The 19,477-nt window shown below is 50.0% G+C and overlaps 8 protein-coding genes across 8 annotated transcripts; 3 read left to right on the plus strand and 5 right to left on the minus strand.

Moving 5' to 3' along the window:
- Positions 1-438: 438 nt before the first annotated feature.
- N7515_008071 (gamma-glutamylcyclotransferase) lies at positions 439-1,522 on the plus strand (the record flags this gene model as incomplete). Its single annotated transcript, XM_056668815.1, has 5 exons — positions 439-533; positions 593-624; positions 723-777; positions 860-944; positions 1,001-1,522. 5 exons carry the CDS (start codon positions 439-441, stop codon positions 1,520-1,522), a joined length of 789 nt encoding a protein of 262 aa, XP_056518645.1.
- A 533-nt stretch (positions 1,523-2,055) lies between these two features.
- N7515_008072 (RNA recognition motif domain-containing protein) lies at positions 2,056-2,920 on the minus strand (the record flags this gene model as incomplete). Its single annotated transcript, XM_056668816.1, has 6 exons — positions 2,056-2,108; positions 2,167-2,202; positions 2,266-2,519; positions 2,584-2,690; positions 2,755-2,827; positions 2,901-2,920. The coding sequence occupies 6 exons, from the start codon at positions 2,918-2,920 to the stop codon at positions 2,056-2,058; spliced, it is 543 nt and encodes a 180-aa protein (XP_056518646.1).
- A 2,261-nt stretch (positions 2,921-5,181) lies between these two features.
- Positions 5,182-7,203, plus strand: N7515_008073 (uncharacterized protein; the record flags this gene model as incomplete). Its single annotated transcript, XM_056668817.1, has 1 exon — positions 5,182-7,203. The coding sequence occupies one exon, from the start codon at positions 5,182-5,184 to the stop codon at positions 7,201-7,203; it is 2,022 nt and encodes a 673-aa protein (XP_056518647.1).
- Positions 7,204-7,774: 571 nt separating this feature from the next.
- Positions 7,775-8,222, minus strand: N7515_008074 (uncharacterized protein; the record flags this gene model as incomplete). Its single annotated transcript, XM_056668818.1, has 2 exons — positions 7,775-7,878; positions 7,949-8,222. The coding sequence occupies 2 exons, from the start codon at positions 8,220-8,222 to the stop codon at positions 7,775-7,777; spliced, it is 378 nt and encodes a 125-aa protein (XP_056518648.1).
- A 370-nt stretch (positions 8,223-8,592) lies between these two features.
- N7515_008075 (translation initiation factor eIF2 subunit beta) lies at positions 8,593-9,849 on the plus strand (the record flags this gene model as incomplete). The annotated part of the gene is made up of 4 exons (XM_056668819.1): positions 8,593-8,604; positions 8,825-8,933; positions 9,041-9,488; positions 9,552-9,849. 4 exons carry the CDS (start codon positions 8,593-8,595, stop codon positions 9,847-9,849), a joined length of 867 nt encoding a protein of 288 aa, XP_056518649.1.
- A 406-nt stretch (positions 9,850-10,255) lies between these two features.
- Positions 10,256-11,560, minus strand: N7515_008076 (AIM24 family protein; the record flags this gene model as incomplete). The annotated part of the gene is made up of 5 exons (XM_056668820.1): positions 10,256-10,474; positions 10,561-10,910; positions 10,975-11,400; positions 11,454-11,471; positions 11,524-11,560. 5 exons carry the CDS (start codon positions 11,558-11,560, stop codon positions 10,256-10,258), a joined length of 1,050 nt encoding a protein of 349 aa, XP_056518650.1.
- An 802-nt stretch (positions 11,561-12,362) lies between these two features.
- On the minus strand, positions 12,363-15,715 carry N7515_008077 (ankyrin repeat domain-containing protein; the record flags this gene model as incomplete). The annotated part of the gene is made up of 3 exons (XM_056668821.1): positions 12,363-14,998; positions 15,050-15,566; positions 15,620-15,715. 3 exons carry the CDS (start codon positions 15,713-15,715, stop codon positions 12,363-12,365), a joined length of 3,249 nt encoding a protein of 1,082 aa, XP_056518651.1.
- Positions 15,716-16,713: 998 nt separating this feature from the next.
- N7515_008078 (SH3 domain-containing protein) lies at positions 16,714-17,629 on the minus strand (the record flags this gene model as incomplete). The annotated part of the gene is made up of 4 exons (XM_056668822.1): positions 16,714-16,769; positions 16,824-17,042; positions 17,093-17,516; positions 17,567-17,629. 4 exons carry the CDS (start codon positions 17,627-17,629, stop codon positions 16,714-16,716), a joined length of 762 nt encoding a protein of 253 aa, XP_056518652.1.
- Between the last annotated feature and the right edge of the window lie 1,848 nt (positions 17,630-19,477).

Genomic DNA, 19,477 nt, shown 5'->3' on the forward strand with positions numbered 1-19,477 from the left:
TGAGTGTTTCAGTGGCAGCTATGAGCCCACAGAATACCGGCAGAAACACGATGTGACGATCAGCGTTCATCGTCCTCACAATTCGAATAGAAGAACGATCTATGTAGGACGTCGTAGGTAACAGATGTCTCATTGATGGTGAAGATGGCGGAATACTACAAACAAGCAAACACTGCAAACACGCTCAACTGTGTAGGATCGATTTCGATTTCAAATCTCCAACATCTGAAAACAAAGACTATACAGAACAGTTCCAAGTCAAATTTATGGCATCTCGTTTTAAGCATTCATAGTTCGAAAATTCTAAGACTCTTGATTTATCGGAGTCAACTTGCCGCTGCCTGCAGGTATCCGGGAGCCATCGCGGGGGTTCGAAGAAAATCAACCAAGAGCAGCCAATAAATCTGCCAAGAAGCACCTGAGATTGAAACATTCAGTATGGCTGCTATTGCACAAGGACATCAAGTCCATCCAGACGGTCGGACGTGGAAAAGTCATTTCCCCAAGGGTGATCTCTGGGTATTTGGATATGGGTGGGTTTGGGATGTTGTCATTTGAGTATCGAACGTTGAATAACGATTTTACTGGATAGGAGTTTGATCTGGAAGCCACCTCCACATTACGGTGCGTGATATTCTGGGCAGTGCCGTTGGCAGCTTCAAAAGAAAGCTGTCCATGGGAACTTCTCGCACAGGGATCAAGTTACTGACTGTAAATCTTAGACCAGCGCGTACCAGGCTATATCGAGGGCTATGTGCGGCGGTTTTGGCAGGCTAGGTATGTTCATTTCACGCGTAACAGTTATGCCCATTCAGCTATAACGACTCCAGCTTCACGCATCACTAACTTACTCCCTCAGTACCGACCACCGCGGCACACCCGAGCAACCAGGCCGAGTAGTCACGGTAATCGAGCGAAGCTTTTGGGAGACACTAGATGACCCAGTGAGTCCTATTTCCCACCTCCTATGTGTACAGATATTCTAATGAATGCCCTGCAGCTCGCCCACCTGGAATCCGAAACATCATCCACAGGCAAAGTCTGGGGCGCCGCATACCACATCCCAGCATCTCACGCCGAGGAAGTCCACGACTACCTTGACGAGCGTGAAATTGACGGGTACAGCGCGCATTACACGCCATTCCACCCGACAGTCCCGGTTGAAGGATCAACGACATCCCCAATTATCTGCATGGTTTACATCGGCCAGCCGAGTAACCCGCAGTTCCTCCGTGATGCGGCTCATCGCGAGCCGCAGCATGTGGCCCAGGTCATTAGTAATGGGCATGGGTTGAGTGGGAAGAATTCTGAGTATTTGTTTATGCTGGAGAAAGCTCTTGAGGGTATTGGACTTGGAAGTGCGGATGTCCATGTCAGAGATTTGGTGAGGAAGGTTAAGGATATTGAGGCTGAGGGTGTCGCGGAGGCTGAGGAAGTTGAGGCTGAATTGCGGGTTACGAGGTCTTTGGAGGGTGCGGCTGAAGAGGCCGATTGGGGAAATCGTCGTCCGAGCATTGAATAAGTGCCTAAGCCGTGCATGTTGATAGGTTTTGACGTTACCCTATTTGCACATACCTAGTGCATATCGCTCTGAGAATAGAAGGATCGCTCCACGGAGCCTTGAACAGATTCTAGCTCATACCTTTTGGAGGAGTTCAAGGTCATACTTCAAACATTTTGGTACTTCAAATGACAATGAGCCTGAAGTCAAAGAAGGGGCATTATAAGGACACGATCACGCCCAATACGAAACCATGCATCGGTCATTCTGTTAGAGAGGGAACGAAAGGGACCCCAGGCATGGAAAATAAAACCAAAAAGCTCAAGATTTGCAACTGATCAAAGCACAACTCAAACTAGAAGCCAAGATTCCTCACTAGCAAGTCGAGTGAGGACACAAAAAGGCAGTCCCATTGAGGATTTTGAAGCTGTCCGCTGCCGCGTGCAGACTTGAATTCACCATGTTCCAGCAATCATAAATCATCACTTCTTTTAGAAGAACTTGCGAGGAGTAGAAAAGCACGTCGAAGATGTCGAAATTCCCGAGACGATCAATTACTGAGCATGATGGCCATCTTGGGGGGCCTGCTCGTTGTTCCCGCGCCAGCCTACGACTGTCAGTGAAACGGGAAACCACACGAGGACCAGGATGAAATGTTAGCTCACCTCCGCCACCACCGTATCCGGAATTTGGACCACCACCTGGATAGAAATCAATTAGTTAATAAGCAATTAGAGTGGAGAGTCTCCGGTGAGGAAACAAACCATATCCGCCATGGCCGCCTGCGCCATAGCCGGGACCACTGGGGGCGTAGTTGTTGTAACCACGGTTGTACCCGCCCCCGTATCCACCGTTGTTGTACCCGTTGCCGTTGTAACCTCCACCGTAGCCGCCCTGACCTCCACCTTGGTAGCCAGACTGGGGCTGGGAATTGTATCCACCACGGCCTTGGAAGCCACCTTCGGGGCGTTGAGGACGGTCGAACGCCTTGTCAACACGAATAACTCGCCCGTCGAACCTGCACAATTGTCAGATCTCTCTGGCGCTCCACTGGGGGGAATACAGTATGATAAGATCCTTACTCTTGATTGTTCATCGCGTTCAGCGCGGCATCCGCCTCCGCATCAGTAGTAAAACGGACAAAGCCGAAACCACGACTGCGCAAAGTCGCACGGTCCTTGACAACAATCTGTCGTGGATTCAGTCAGTAGAGGCTCAGACCATCGATGTTATTTCAATGAAGGCAAACTGACGGCTTCTTGAATTTCGCCGAATTGTTGGAAACCTTCACGCAAGGTCTCGTCGCTAGTATGCCAAGAAAGGCCGCTGAATCACATCGCGGCAAACGTTAGACTGGCCCCTGCCAGCGCGAACTGATCCTCGGGCAGGAAATACACACTGGACAAAAAGCTTAGACATCGTGTAGGATGGAAGCTATAAGGTAGGCAATTCTGAGACGGGCTCAAACTGGTAGTGAGACTATGTGAGACACAGAAGGTGATACTCGAGGAGAGAAGGTAAGATAAAAGTCAGAAAACGTTTGAGCTGTAAAGTGACAGGGCTTAGTGCCAGGCGAGTCAGCAGTCCCGTGTAACAATCACACTGCGTTAGGGCTTTCACATCACTGGCACGTTTCCACTGGTCGGACTCCAACGGCAAGTCCACAACGCGCATTGCTTACTGTGTTGTGTACTTGGCCAGAGCGAGTAAAGTCGGGCCTTGGCCCCAAAAAGGAGTCCGAAGTGGGGTTGAGATGCTGCAAAGATAAACCCGCCCCAAGCTACTTAGTCTTAGGGGCCTAAACCTTGAACTGATTGAATTGCGGGTCTGCTCGGGCTCCCCATTAGAAGTCAATCAGATGGTGTCCGAGGCTCTGCTGGGATTGGCGGCAGAGGAGCGGCTGATGTACTGCCCCTCACTTGGCTAAAGAGCCAATGTCCGACCAAGATAAATGCTGCCTCGGCGATTGTAGGCCCAGTCCAACCCCGGGATTCCATGCTGGATCTCTTGAGATTCTTACTCCGTAGCATAGGTCCGACGGTCCGTACTTCTGCACCGGCACGGTAAGCGAGAGTCCCAAGATAGCCTGATAGGTCCACCTTCTACTCGAAAGAAACGACCCCTTGGACGGATCATCACGCATGGACCGTGTGACTCTGGCAAGTTTCCCGTACCTCGCAGCCCCGTGCAACTATATGCGCGTTTATGCATTGTGGATTATTTTTCTCGTTCGGCCGGGGATTGACTGCCAGGGCCGATGGGCGGTCTAGCCATACAGACTGAGCTAATATCTCAATCTGTATGGCCAGACCGCCCAGAGACCAGAGATAGGTATGAGTTCGACTACCTCACACGGCCATGGGGTTTAGCCCTCTCCATTCTGGCCATCGTACGTCCCAACAGCCCTGAACCCACATATGCGCTTATCCGGGGAAAGATTAAGAGGCAGTACCCATAGGCCTACATATGGCTTGGGCGGTGTATGCTGGAGAGGCTCCAGCAACTGGCCAATGGCCATGATCGGGGCACTATTTGTTCTATGTATACAGACTTAAGAGATAGCCATGTTGTTGCCGATTCACCAACAGATTGTGTAGAGCCGAGTGTGAGTGAATGGATTTATTGAGAGTTATTGAGCAAAAGACAATTATGAATCAAATTATTCAAGTGAATCATTCATCTACAGCATCATAAAGCACAATAGAGTAGAAGTCGAGTAGAGCCAAGTGTGAGCGAATGGATTCATTGAGAGTCATTGAGCAAAAGACAATCAATTGAATCATTCATCTACAGCGTCATAAAGCACAATAGACTGAATGGAGTAGAAGTTAAGGAAAGACGAAGAAATGATGAATGAAAGGAAAGAACAATGGGATGAAGTTGAGTTGGTCACGCAGCCACACTTGCCCTGCCGGCAACTCATCCTATAATTTCCTGTCATCTCAATCTCTTCAGTTACCATTCAACTCAACATCTTCATCTCATAGCTCACAACCTGAGATATTCAGATGCACTTCATGGAGGGAGACAATAATCCAATTTACCAGTGGCTTTCCACTGTGGAGCAGCAACGAGAACGTCGAAGTCAACACGCAGGTATATTATCCATTGTCGCATAACTCATGAGTATTTCATACCCGTCTAATAGGACTCTACTAGGCATGAAACAGAGAAAAATTGCGGGCGCAGATATTGTGAAGCGCATACCGCATAATAATATTCCACTTGAGATCGATGCTATGCATGGCTCTAGAGGCTCGACTACTAGAAAACGGGGCGCTGGTTGTGTTGAGGAAACAGAAACATCTGTCCCGGAATGTGAAACCCACAAGAGACCTCGTCATAGCTACGAACCAAGACTGCGGCACAAGACTCGCGAGGATCGCTATGAGTACAAAGGCCCATCATCCACCGCGGATGCCCAGTTGCAGACTCGCGGGAAACAGGCCAAGAGGTCCCGGCGCAGAAGACACACCATGAATGATGACTTCCACGCCAGTAACGTCACAGGAAATAGGTTGACAGTAAGTATAATTTCCGAATCTTGGCTGCTTGATACTCATCATAACTAGCTGCGCAACAATACGAACGTGGGCATATTCAGTAAGGGTAGGATTTCGTCTTCAACAAACAACTGCAGCAGCACCCCGTTAGACACAGTTGCGAATGCCGCATCGAACATGAAGGCTCGCAGGCACTCCCTGGGATCTGATCACACGTTCTCTGAAATGAGCTTCCTGTCACAAGGGAATCATCCTAGTCTTCATCCTGTGTCCAGTGTGAGGGACGGCCCCGCTAGCCAACGCGAGAGAGAATGCCGTCAAGAACCTCAGCTCGAGCATCATCTATGTGACCGTAAGCTGGCTATGTCACACTCAAGCAACAATTTGTGTGGCGTGAAACGGAGATTGGATACTTCGCACTCGCCGTCGTTCACAGTCAAGGGGCCAAATGCCCGCGAGGTTTCCACGGACGTTCACGGATTTCGGAATGCTGCCTCCGAACCTCAGACCAAAAGAAGAAAGACATCGAGCCGATCACCGTCTGTTCCATACACTTCGTCTGAAAGTGATGTGGGTGGTCTGGACGAAAGCAGAGGCATCGAACAATACCTGTTGGATGTCTTGCATGCCGGGCTGGATCACCAAGCCCTATGCTCAGAAGATTCGAAGCCCGTCTTGGCCAGACGTTACTGGAGTCTATCTGAGTTATGGGTACTGCTGTGGGAGAGACAAGCATTCTGGTCCAATGAGACAGGAAACGAAAAACAAGCCTCTCACGAACCAACCCCTGAACAGCCAGCTGCAGCTGAAGTCACTCCAGAGAAGCTCCAGGAAAACAAATTTCAAAATTCTGCCTCTGAACCTCAGACCAAAAGAAAAAAGGCATCGAGCCGATCACCATCTTTGCGTGGCATGAAACGGAAATTGGATACTTCGCACTCGCCGTCGTTCACAGTCAAGGAGCCAAATGCCCGAGAGGTTTCCACGGACGTTCACGGATTTCAGAATGCTGCCTCCGAACCTCACACCAAAAGAAGAAAGACATCGAGCCGATCACCGTCTGTTCCATACACTTCGTCTGAAAGTGATGTGGGTGGTCTGGACGAAAGCAGAGGCATCGAACAATACCTGTTGGATATCTTGCATGCCGGGCTGGGTCACCAAGCCCTATGCTCAGAAGATTCGAAGCCCGTCTTGGCCAGACGTTACTGGAGTCTATCTGAGTTATGGGTACTGCTGTGGGAGAGACAACCATTCTGGTCCAATGAGACAGGGAACGAAATACAAGCCTCTCACGAACCAACCCCTGAACAGCCAGCTGCAGCCGAAGTCACTCCAGAGAAGCTCCAGGAAAACGATAGCCCAGGTATCCCGGACTCGGTCGAAGCTAGTCAGAGTCACACTGAGATGTCCAATCCGACCCCGAAAACCATGGTTGAAACCGCCTCTACTGCCAGTAGCGATGGACTGGAACAACATTCCGTTCTCGGGCCACAAGGCAACGCTGCGCAGGAGGAAAATGAGGCTCTTCAAATTTCGGACAGAAAAGGTTATCTGAATGTCGCAAGCAATGTTGCCGAGGCATCGAACAAACAATATTTCTACACGGAAACCTGGAATGAAGACAACTGCGAATCTCCTTTGGAGGGACCAGGTGACGATTCGGCTTCCCCTGCACCCACGCTAGAAGTCCAACAAGTACCTGTACCTAACATCGACATTTATGAGATAAGTCAAATCGATGACGACGACGAGTTTTACCACACGTTAGATGTTGCTTATGATGAAATCACGAGCCCCGGGCTCATGGCAAAAGTTGCAAACTTACAGCGATCGATTGCTAAAAATGGACTGGACGGCAGCCGTCCGCAGCCAACTCAAAACGCGGACTACCTTGATGAGTTTGATGTGACCGAGGACACAGAGGAAGGAGAGCCGAAAGAATTGGCGACAGTCTCTGAAAACACCATACAAGATAATCATGGTTCAAGGCCACCAGAGCCTTGCCAGCAACATGAAGAACCCTTACAGTATTCGAATTATCCGCTCTTTCATCAGAGCAATGAGTTGAGTGGGGAGTGGCCGTGGCTCGCCAGGGAATATGCCCAGCCAACATTCCCTTCATCCCCCGAAATCAATGCGAGACTGAGTCGGTTTCCGGGGATACGTGGATTTTGGCGACAAAACCGACTATATTGAGTTGTGACTGGTATCGCCTGCATAGGTAGCAAATGGGCCATAGCTACATCAGCATCAAATGCAAGTATTGTCAGGTTCATGGACACACCTAGCTACATAGCCTACATTCACTGTTCATAAGCATGAGTGTATTCTGATGAGATTTGATGGATTGATTGGGTATAAAACAGTCTTATCTTGGACGTGGAAATTATCAAACATATCATCAAATGGACTGAGTCCGCATCTGTTCAAGATATGAAGTCGGCGTATCCGTGCATGTAGCCGTCGGATGAAGAATAATTGGAAATCGCTGGAAAGCAAAGGTCACGGAGAATCACACCGAGTCCACTTCCAGGGCTTAGTTCGACACCAGGTGTAATCAGTGCAAAGACTTTTGAGAGCATCCACTCAGTTGAGTCAATTCTGCGGTTTTTGGGCGGAGCTATATTGCGGACGCCACGATAATAGGTCAGGGCGGTGTGAGATGGGGTTTGACGATGAGCGGTGGCGAGAGGTCGTATGGCAGGAGGCACGCTCGATGGGAATAACATGCAACAAGTGCTAATAGAGTGATTGAAGCGAAACGATGTCATAGGGTCGCAGCTGCCTCAACGAGACCCGCGGCCTTGAATGCGGCCGGATTCTGCATGACTATCTCGACAGGGTACTTCCACTCCATGAAGCGTGTCCAACCTAAAACGCGAACAGATTAGCAAGCTATTCGCCACTCAGAATAGCCGTAGAGCAGGCAGGGATCACATACTCCAATATGCGCATCGTCGCCCGAAGTATTTCCCAATGAAGGGTACCAGGACCATACTCAAGAGGAGCTCCAGTTGTTCAATGCTTTCCCGCCACTCAGCCTCGGCATCGGAGGAATATTCAGACAAGGTATCGAGGTCGGAGTCATTCGTGGATTCTGAAGGGAGAGACGCAAGCTCGTCGTCGGATTCGGAGTATGAGTTCTGTGGGGAAGGGACCATGTACGCAGACATCGAGAAAGAGGGATTCGAGCTCTCGGGAGATTCCGAAGACATGGTGGCGATAGCTGCGAAATATGGAATCTGATCGAAAGGGAGATGAGTAATGTTGATCAAGCAGTGGCCTGCCTACTGCGGGTGTCAGATTTCAAAGCGAGATATTCAACTGAGTCTCGTGTTGATTCACTGGTCAACATCTATTCCGTCCAACGATCGCCGCCAAGCGTAATCAAACACGTGATCTGTACAGTGACTCAAAGGTCACGTGATCATATGGCGATAACAGGCCTCCAGGTCTGGCGATATCAGATTCAAACGACAATTTTACCGTTTCTCACTCTTACTCCAGCTTTTCAACTTCGCAACAACTCGACATTCCATCCGACAACTCGTTGTGGAAGAAATCGCATTACTAAAGCCTCAAGTCATGGCGGACTCCGTACGTCACACCCTGGTCTTTTTTCCGACCCTCCCACATTTTCTTTAAGTCTGCACAATATCGACCCCTCGGCCTCCACACAGTGAAACCAAGAACACATCTTGTTGAGCCTGGGTCGAGAACTGCAGTCTTTTCTTGAAGATTCACGTCATACGATTGCTTCTGCTTTCATTTTTTGTTATCACTCTTAGCTAACGCCGCATTTTGTTCCTCCGCTTAGGAAGTCGAAACTAAACAGCGCAAGTCTGTCGCATTCAGCGAAGGATCGGTCATTATGGATACCAACGGCCAAGTCACAGATGCTCCTCCGGCTGAGCAGCCTGCAGGCGGTACGCAGCAGCTCCCGACCCCAGTTTCGTCGTTTTCGCCTCAGCCCCCACTAACGCTGCCTGACTGTATAGACAAGGAAGTCGACGAGGTCACCGATATGTTCAAGGGTCTCTCAAAAAGAAGAAGTCCTCCAAGAAGTCCAAGACCGAGGGTGACGACGAGGAGGCCCCCGCCGTCGATGGCGAGTTCGATCCGACCGCGCTGAAGAGGAAGAAGAAGAGCAGCAGCAAGTCCAAGAAGGCCGACGCCAGCGACTTCGACGCCAAGCTCGCCGAGGCCGGTATTGCTGAGGATGCTGGCGAGGAACAGCCCGAGGAATTGCCCGAGGGCGACCTCGAGGCCGGCACCGGTATCTGGGCCCACGACGCCACACAAGCCATCCCCTACTCGCTCCTTGTCAACCGTTTCTTCTCCCTCATCGAGAGCCACCACCCCGACCTCCTGTCCAGCGGAGCCAAGTCCTACAAGATCCCTCCGCCCCAGTGTCTGCGTGAGGGTAACCGTCGTACCATTTTCGCCAACATTGCTGATATCTGCAAGCGCATGAAGCGAAGGTTCGTAACTATCCCGTCCCGCATTCCAGTTTCCCCTATTCTAACATTTCTTATCTCATCCAGCGAGGAACACTGCACTCAATTCCTGTTCGCCGAATTGGGTACGTCAGGCAGTGTCGACGGTTCCCGTCGCCTGGTCATCAAGGGTCGTTTCCAACAGAAGGGTATCGAGTCGGTTCTGCGTCGCTATATTGTCGAGTACGTCACATGCAAGACCTGCCGCAGCCCCGACACCGAGCTCAACAAGGGAGAGAACCGTCTCTATTTCGTTACTTGCAACTCTTGCGGTTCTCGTCGTTCCGTCGCCGCCATCAAGACCGGTTTCCGTTCCCAGATCGGCCGCAGAAAGCGTGTCGGCTAAATGGTGCTGTGTTGCCAGGTTGTGGAGGAAGGGCTTTGTTTTTTAATCTCTTCACTTACGGCGTGTCACTTACGAAAGCTTTGACGGGGTGGGAAATGGCCCTGTCGGTTTTTTTTTCTTTCTATCAAAAGCTTGAGATGAGGAACGATTCAAGAATAGAAGGTAGTTTCAGATGACATGGACAAATATCATTACATCTTCTTTACTTGTATACTTGTAGTGGATGTTGTCCTATACAGAGATAGCGTAGAGTCGTAAGTAGTGTGGCAGCGTTTCATTTGAGATGATAATGCCATGAAGAAGAAAAGAACCTCACTCGGTCAATACCTATCCGACGCATCGAAGCTCGCATAGCCAAAAGACCGTATAAAATAGCGAAATAGTCCCAACCGGTCTTCCTCGCCACCTAAACAGCACCAGCAGTCATCTTCATCTGCGCCCCAAACGCATTCAAGTTCCTCGTCTGCAGATAAACAGTCCCAGGCCCCGTGAACTTACAAGCCAAACCCTCCCCAGAACTAATCCCCGAAATAATACCGCCAGAAGCAACCCGCTCCATCTTATACTTGCAATTCCACGCGACAAGATGTCCATTATCGACGAAATAAGACTCGCCCTCGCGAAGCTAGCCAGACCAATCCAGTTAGCCCTGAATACTTTTCTCTTTTCTCTTTCATCTTTCATCCCTTTGTTTGTGATCAGCCAACTCACATCTTTCTGTATAATAGCCCCAAAACTCTGTATCCAGAGTAATCCCGTCCCCGTAATCTTATAGATGAACAGCCCCTCGCCGGAGAAAACACCCTTCGCCAAGCTCTGCGCTTGATACTTGTGCTCGACGGCAGCTGTGTGACCAAGGAAGGCATCGCGGCCGATCTTCCATTCCTCTTTACCGGTTAGGCGGAGGACCATGATGTCGCCCAGTGTCGAAGGCGCAAGGAGGAGCTCGCCTGGTCCGGTATAGTGGGACATTGTCATGCTACCGCCGATGATGAGTTTCTTGAAGGAGAAGGAGACGTTGCCTCGTAGTGTGATTGTTGGGGACATTGCGATCATTGCGCCTGGTAGTGTTCAGTTTTGGTTTTTTCTTTGAAACGGTAGAAATGGAAGTAGAGAAAGGCATACCAGGTCTGGCAGTCAATGGACATCCCATAGCCAGCTGAACCGTCAACAGTGAATTGGTATCCCGATGACTGACACGATAACTCCCGCCATTGAAGATGCCCGTGTCGTCGCTGTTAGTCGCAGTCGCACCGGTGAATTCGCCGTAGGCTGGTGCGCCGCCGGGCATCTTCTCCATTCCGATTGCCGCATTCTGGTTGAAAGCTGCTAGATTATGTTGCGCGATCTGTTGCGCGATCTGGGGATCTTGCTGCGGGGTTGTGGAGGAGGGCGGGGGCGGATAGCCTCCGCTTGAAGGCGTGTGTCTGTGTGGTTGTGGGCTCTCTGCTGGTGGTGGTGTTGTGTATGCTGCGTTTGGTGGTGGTTGTCTTGGGGGAGGTGGGTAGTTGATCTTGGGATTTGCCACTGATGGGATTTGGTGGTTGAATGCTAGAATTGTTTAGTTTCTGAGTGGTTATGGGTAAGTGATTGGAGTGAATTACAGGTTACATGGGCCGGAGCTGGTCAATTGGGTCAGTATGTCTTTTCCAGGGAGATGTTGTAAAGACTGACCTGACATGGGTGGTGGGGGATAATGTGTTTGCGACATTGTCGGAGAGTTGGTGTACAAAATGAAGTCGAACGAGAATTGTATCGTTAGATTCCTTCTTCTGAGTCAGTGACCGTTTACAAGGGGAATTGAAGGCATTGGAGGTCAGATTCGTCGGCTTTTGCTTACTTTCGAGTCGTTGCCCAGACAATTGCGATTCAATGTCAATGGCTATGCAGATGACTGTAGCGAGTAGAGCAAAATAAATTGGCAGTCAATTGCGCCTTTTTCTTTTTTAAAGGAGAGAAGCAACTTCCCCTCACCAGCTCAACTATTCTTAGAGCGGGACATTTCCCCAAAGGCGTGTGACGGGGCTTGCAGCTTGGCCACTTCTTCCCGAGTCACAATTCAGCGCGATGGGATCTTCTCCACCGGGCGCTAAAATAGGGGGACCCGTGAACTTCATAGGGAGGTTATGCACCATCCTCGACAGGCTCATTCGTTGAATCTGACAGACCACAAGAGGAAACAGACTTTGCCCAGATCTCGGCAATGAAGAGAGGCTGATCGCCAGCTGATCTTCAGATCACTCGTGCAGAAACGGTCTTTGCTGAAATTGCTGGTAGAAGTTGGACTGCTCAGACACAATTGCCCGGACTCTGAATTCTTCACTATTAAGGCTTGCCTGAAGCCCATTCATCCCCTCAAACAGGGATATTGCCTCTCTGTTATTGAATTGCTTTGCCAGATCCAAAGCCGTCAATCCACCGTCATCACGCAAATCAAGCTGGGCGCCATGTTTCATGAGTAACTTGATCATCGAGATCTGATTGCGCGTGTTATAACAGAACATCAAAGCAGTCTAGCCCATTTGACCTCGCGCATTGACGTTCGCCCCTTCCTGTAGGAGCAGTTCGGCCATCTCAACGTGTCCATTGATGACAGCCGCATGGAGCGGCGTTGACCTGTCTGACCCTATTGGATCAATCTCCGCGCCATGGGATAGTAACAGACGGACAGTATCGAGATGGTTATTGAGGGCTGCCCAATAGATGGCACGGAGACCCACCTGGTCTGGCATCTCAATGCTGGCTCCGAACTGTAGAAGCAGGTTGACAATATCATCATAGCCTTGATGGGCAGCGATGGCCAATGGACAGACGGGGAATCGTTGCGTGTTGCCGTTTGGTTCGGCTCCGTTTCGCAAGAGCAATCGGCATCCCTCGAGGTCTCGAGTGTAGACTAGGTCGATCAACGCGGAGCGATTGCCTGGATCTATTGTATCGATGTCTGCATCCTGTCGCCGGAGTATCTCAAGTGCGCGGTGAGATCTGGACCTTGCTGCAAGGCTGTATCCAAGCCGTACAAGGATGGGGAGGTCGTCACTGAGCTCAACCCATCTCAATAACAGGAAATGCAGCATTGCGTGATAGTCGTTCCTAATTATCCATTCGAAGCCGGTTTGTTCGTCCTCGCCGTCTCCGTCACGAGTAATGTCTTCGATCTTATATAGCGTGAGCCAATCTTTCAAAGCCCCGACGCCTTTTCGGATTGCTTCTGAGTCTTGGTGCTGATCGTTCTGATCTTGTAACTCGTCGGACACGTTGAATGATCTCAAAATGTTTTGACAATACGCCATCCCCGGAGCGTTGGTCGAAATATGCCACGCAACCCACCCAAGCTGCCGTGAGAATGAACTCCACCATTCGACGCGGGCCTGTGAGGTGGGCCAGTGTGAGGGTGCTAGAGTGGGATGTGTTGCAAAGAACTCGTCCCTGATATCTGATGTGAGGAGCGCGCAGGTCTGTTGGAACCCTTCTTGGCGAACACGTTTATTCGCGCTTAGAAGTGCCCGGCGGCAAAGGTAGCCCAATTCGTGGACCGAGCGTTCAAATTGGGAGCCGTCTGACCTCTGGCATATCCAACGGAGAAGGGCAAAGGCGCCTTCCCAATTTCCTTGCTTAATATACTGCTCCCTCCGTGCCCTGACCTTAGGGGAATCCGCCGCAAGATCTGGCAAGAGATGTCGATATCTAAGGACGGGGACAATGCACAGCAACGCATCTTCCCTGGAGCCCAGGTTGCTATTCTCAAAGCAACCTACGAGATGGTTAATCCGCGTACTTGATGCCAAGAATGAATTCTGTAGGGCAGGAATAACATCGACATCTCCGCCCAGAACATTCACGTGGATGAACACCTCCTTGAGAAAATGGACATAAATATCCTGGGCAGCCATAGTCTCGAGCTCATTCGCTGTCCTGACACCCAGCACCTTCCCATAGTAAGATGTATCTTTAGGCTCGAAAGAGAATAGGCGTGATGAATCGTCATATCCTTCGGACGGTAATAGCCTCGCCTCCGTCTGCCGGAAGATCCATTTATGGAAGTAGAGGAATGTTTCCTCTTTACTCGCCTCATCTGCACTCAATCCAATGAGACGACAAATCGTCGAGTTTCGCCAGTTCTCGTCCGACTTATAGAGTGACCAAGTCCACGAGCCTAAAATCGCTTCCAGCTCGCTGGCATCCATTTTCCAGCGCAAAGCGTCACCACACCGCATCATACCGATGGAATATGTCCCCGGAGATTGAGTCGCAGAGCCTGAGGAGGCGCCGTGGCACTTGAATCCAAGTCGAAACTCAAAGGTCTTCCCAAGATCGACTCCCCAACTAGATACTAGGTCCAATGCAGACTCAATTGCGTCTGCAAGGTTATGCGCCATCTGGCGAATAGGCATACTATCCCAATCGACGCTCAAATAATGTCTCGGACTAGAGGTGAGCCTCGCTAGCTGAGTCCTAGTCTGAATCACATCTCTGGCTAAGGAAGAGCCAACATGGGGCTGGAATCTTGGTGAGGGTATGTTTGTTGGAGGGTCAGATAGCGGGATAAGATTAAAGGACTCGACTTTCTCGAGATAGAAAGCAAAACAGTCCATCTCTTGTTGCTTGTGAGACATAAGCTCCCTGTCGTCTCTGATCTTGTTTTCGTCTGGCGCCATTCTCTCGGTGCGCAGGCAGGTACGTATAACAGCCATGAGAAATGTCGATCCTAGTTGGGCTAGGATGACAGATGCGTGAAGACCTCTCATGCCGATGAACTGGAAGATGAATCCCAGTATAGTTGAAGCGAGAGTAGAGTAGATCTCTACATACTTCCTGTCAAACCTTCGATCCCTGACTGATTTGATATAACAAAGTTTCTTAGTCATTGAAGCCTGAGGCCCTTCCTTGACAGCCAGGAAGGCATTGAAGACTTGGTCTCCGACGTCTTGGTTACCAGGTTGCAGCCAGTATATCTTGCTCGGTTTCTCCGGTTTGAGGCGGAATTCCTTCGAGGATCGCTCCATGATGAACGCACAGAAGAACATTCCAATGAACAAAAGCGTTGTCCCAAGAAAATAGAACGGGAATGCGTACGAGGCGACTGATTTGCCGTCTTTCTTGAAATGATCAGGAAACACAAAAACCGTCAGAGCAGCGTATACAATCGTGCCTTATGAAAGTCGTCAGCGCCATCTCCCCGTTCGTACGAGAAGTAACTGACCAGTCTGCAACACACCACCGAGTATTGCAGCACAGTGAAACCAAAACTGGTCCCTCCGCTTGATCCCCTTGTTTAACGACAAGTTCGGTATATCCAGCTCAGGCAATTCACTCGGCGAGACCTTCGCATTGCACGACCAAGCATTCTCATCAAGCGCATCTTTCAAGGTCCCAATCTTCGTCAACTTCTCTCCAGTCTTACGATCTTCATCCTCCCAGGCAACAATCTCCACGATCTTGGGCCGGCCAAAGACTCGCGTAATGCCCCCATCGTTAAATAGTTCGGCAGTGGATTCCGAGACGCAGGGAAGGAGTTCGCTCTCGGCTTCGGCGGGGCCTTCTTGTGCTCGTCCGACGAATGCTCTAAGAGAAGAACTTCCGCAGATCCTGATTACGGACACTACGGCAGTCAAGACTCCCAGCGGTGACAGGGCGAAGATGACGTTGTCGAGGATACTGATGGACTCGGAGAGGAATTGTTTTGTAAGTCGTTCGCCGAATAAGACGATCAAAGGGGCCTTGATTCTATCAGCCCTCCCATCCAGAGATTGACAGTATATTTGAAACTTACCAAGTCCGTAGCAAGATTATTCGTGAAATCATCCCAGTCATCATCAGATGCCTTAACGCAAGCAAATAGCGATATAAAGCATAATATAGCAAGCATCCTAGCTCAATAACACACCACAGTATTCATGATAATGCATCAGCTATAAGAGAATATTATCAAAACAACCGCCCAATCCCTTCACTCTTAAGAAACCTCCATCCTTTACGGAGTACAGGGTCCATAGAGGCCCGAGGCCCCGAGCCCGAGGGCTTCGTCGCCGATCCCCACTCGATTCAGGGCCACGTACAGAGCCCCAATGCCCGCGAGACGCGCTCCAATCGCAATGACAATCTATAGAAAGCTCCAGGGATGAGTATGGCTCGAATCCGGTGCGAAACTCGCTAAGATACTTAGTGCCTGTATCTAAGCGCTGTGCTGGCCAAAGTACCAGGTCTATGAGTCACTGCACTAGTTTGCGGCCCGCATTGCGCTATAGCGTCTTTGTTATATCGGCGCGTAACTCATGTCATGAGAGGGTCTGGGGTCAGTTGGTATATTATTGCTTCGCTAACGTGCAGCAATTATTTCTTATGCGGGGACGGAAAAGTGAGAGTGGCGTGCAACGTGGCGGGCTTTTGCCATGTGTTGTCGGACATTTGCTTGTTGGCTTTTGGGGGGCGCTTCAGGGATTATTGAACCCGGGTGCTTGATGGACGAGTTTAGGAAGAGAGATATGCGCTTGGCTTGCGCTAGCGGGAGAAATACGGGAATCACTATTTGACAATTCTATCGTCTGCCTTGGGCCGTGATGGTGGCGCTGATTGGGCAATTGGGACCGGACTATTGCCATACGGAGTCCAGAGATTCCAAGAAGATGACCATCTTGAAGCCGGAAATATGAATACAGGCCTGAGCTAGGTATGTATGCGGTGCCTTTCCAAAGGATATCCCAATTGCTAATCAGCATCTGAACAATAAGAATCCTGGAGTCCCCGGCTGCCAGCCTGCTAATAAGCTATGCTTGAGTACAGTCTCCTGTTTGAAGTAGAATCCAATCCACCAACGCCGTCAATGATTGTGGGTACGAAGAAGCAACACAAAGCCCGGGTATGAGTTTAGAAGATACTGTTCACGATGTTGGAACCGACAGTAGCACCAGCACCGAAGATTGCTGATATCAAGTTAGAAACCACATAATAATGCGCCAGAAATGGACCAAACTCACCGGCGTTTCCAAGTTTCTTTCCGAACTTCTTGCCTCCTTCCTCGAACTTGTTCTGCTTGGGATCCTGGGGATTCGGCTGACCACTCTGGCTGACCTCAAGAGGCATGTTTCCATAGTTTGTAGGCGGCGGAGGAACAGCAGCCTTGTTGTCCAAGACATTCACATAGCTTCGAGGGAAGATACCTTCCTGACCAGTGCGCTCGTTGCGACCGCGCCACCCTGTTTAACACGTTAGCTCGGTTTTCATATCAGATGAAAGACAATCATACAATCAGCGTTCATGTGCTCGGTAATCTGGATGCGATCCTGCGGCTGCAGGGCCAAGTCACCAGGATCGGTAGGTGTGTATGCATACATGGCCGACGCAAGGCCGAGGACGGGCGGCACTTGGGGATAAGCTGGCGGGGCCTGAGGGGGCGGGCTGGCATATTGATTGTGCATCGCGGCTTTCTCGTGCACCGACATATTGGACATCTGCGACGCCGGGGGAGAGTATGAGGGCGTGTAGGGAGCTGGAGGGGGCTGTGATTGCACTGGGGCTTGTTGGACAGGCACTGGCTGGGCCAGCTGTCGAGGCGGCGATGGTGATGCCTGGACCGCTCGAGGGGCATTTGCGTCGGCAGGTAGCTGTGAGAGGATGGAGGAGAGTTGTTGGCGACTGATCACGGAAGAATCGGCGAGGAATTCCAGTTCCTACATGTCGGATTAGTACCTGGCTTGTTTTCAGGAACAGGAAGCCATACCGTTCGGACCATGCGGAGCGACCGGGCGGTCATGGCAGACGCGAAGTCGCTGGAGGCTGCCATGGCGAATAAAACGGGGTTGAAGTGAGAGTGATTTATCGCAGGATAATTAATGACAGTAAAGTGAAGAGTAGGGAGATTCAGGAGAAGTGGTTTGCTCGAGTGTTTATGATGTAGCCTAAGAGAGCCAAGATCTTATCCCGCCCCCCGGGGCCCCGATAGCAGTTCCACAGTACAGCCCTAACTGCTCCCTCAGATTGTTTCAATATTTCAAGAGAAAGTGATTCTTTCCAATTATTCCATGCCCTCACTTTATGGTCAATTGATCGGATCAAATAGGTAGAGATTAAATCAGGGGAACCTACGACCGATCCAGCCTCCATCTCCACTTTATATATCAGGGCCACAACCTAGGTTCATCTATATGCCTATACTCAACCGGGCTAGGTTCAAATACCTACAGAAAGTTCCATATCATCCAACATTCCATTGAAGGTACTACCTACCTAGGTTCCAAGTATCCAATGAGATACCTTGTAAATCATTCAACATGACCTCCAGTGGGCTTATGAAGAACATGTACCATCATTCAGGGGAGTCCTGCCATGCGGCCATGCCAGCTTGCGCAGAAAATATGGAATGAACCTCCTGAACTGCACTTGAAATGAAGTATCCGTATCCAGGTAGACAGTCATTACTAGGTATGAAGTTGAAGAGAGGCCATCAGCTGGTCCAGATACTCTGTGCGGAAATATTTCTCCAAGCCGATATCAGATACCTACAGAGAATGCATATGGTCATTCCCGCCCCGTCTAGATGGCTCATGGACGACAGATTGGGCTTCCGATACCTGTACTTAAACCCCGTAGTTTCGTGCCTATTCCTGTACAGTATCATATTGATTCATACGCCATATCTATGCCACAATCTATCCATTGAACCTGTGAAGAGTGTTGGATATATACCCCAGAAATAGTCGGCTGTGTATGCAGTCTTTGTCCTCGACAACTTTCGCAATTATCCATGACTTGAAGCTGACCACTGGCTTATCCATTTGTTTCGTATCAGAGCCCAGAGGCATGCCACAACGTAGGCTCCCCGGGACTGTTTGTAAAGTACACCGATCTGAGAGGCTAAGCCTATTCTGGTGCCCGATGATACAGCCCCATCGTGGCTCATGGGGTGACTCAAGCAGACTCATTGTGATCCTTATGCATCTAGGAAACTTCCCAAGTCAAGTGCTTGTTGTGTTGGAGCTAAAGATACGCTGTCTTTTGGTATGATATCAGTGATTAGGGCTGGGAATTGGGATGTGCATAACCTTATGACATCAAATTGTGGGTCAGTATCATCATTGTCTTGCCGACTAAGAAGCGGATTATAGATGTACACAGCATGTCTAAGTATAGAGCATGTTCAGACAGAGACGAAGAAGGCGTATCTCGACACTGATCATCTCCATGGCTCTTCTATCTTTCATAACGTGGGGCTCAAAGAATAAACTCATGGCTGTGATATACGTGGCTGTGGCAACTATTGTGGTGGGGGTATTGCCGGTAGTTATGGCGAACACCGGGAGACACAACCCCTTGAGACGCTCCAAAAGAAAAGTCTGCAGAGACATACAAAGAGCATATTGATCTGGCAAAACCAGTAGTTCAATTGTAAATATACAGTACAACAGTCATCTGTGTTGATGCCAAAGAGAACTGAGCCACAATAGCGACCTCCGATCAGATATACGCTAGTCCCAAAATGGGTTAGTGCGGGCTCCCCTCCCTCGAGAAGCTTCTGTGTCATTCATACTGTGAAATTGCATTTCTCCCTTCACACTTACACCAACGCCACCTCTTACCCACTCCCAATTACTCTCCTCCTCAACTTCAACCATCCTCCCCCCACCACCAAATC

This window comes from Penicillium bovifimosum (assembly GCF_028826915.1).
Source record: "Penicillium bovifimosum strain IBT 22155 chromosome Unknown utg000006l_segment0_segment0, whole genome shotgun sequence".
NCBI lineage: Eukaryota > Fungi > Ascomycota > Eurotiomycetes > Eurotiales > Aspergillaceae > Penicillium > Penicillium bovifimosum.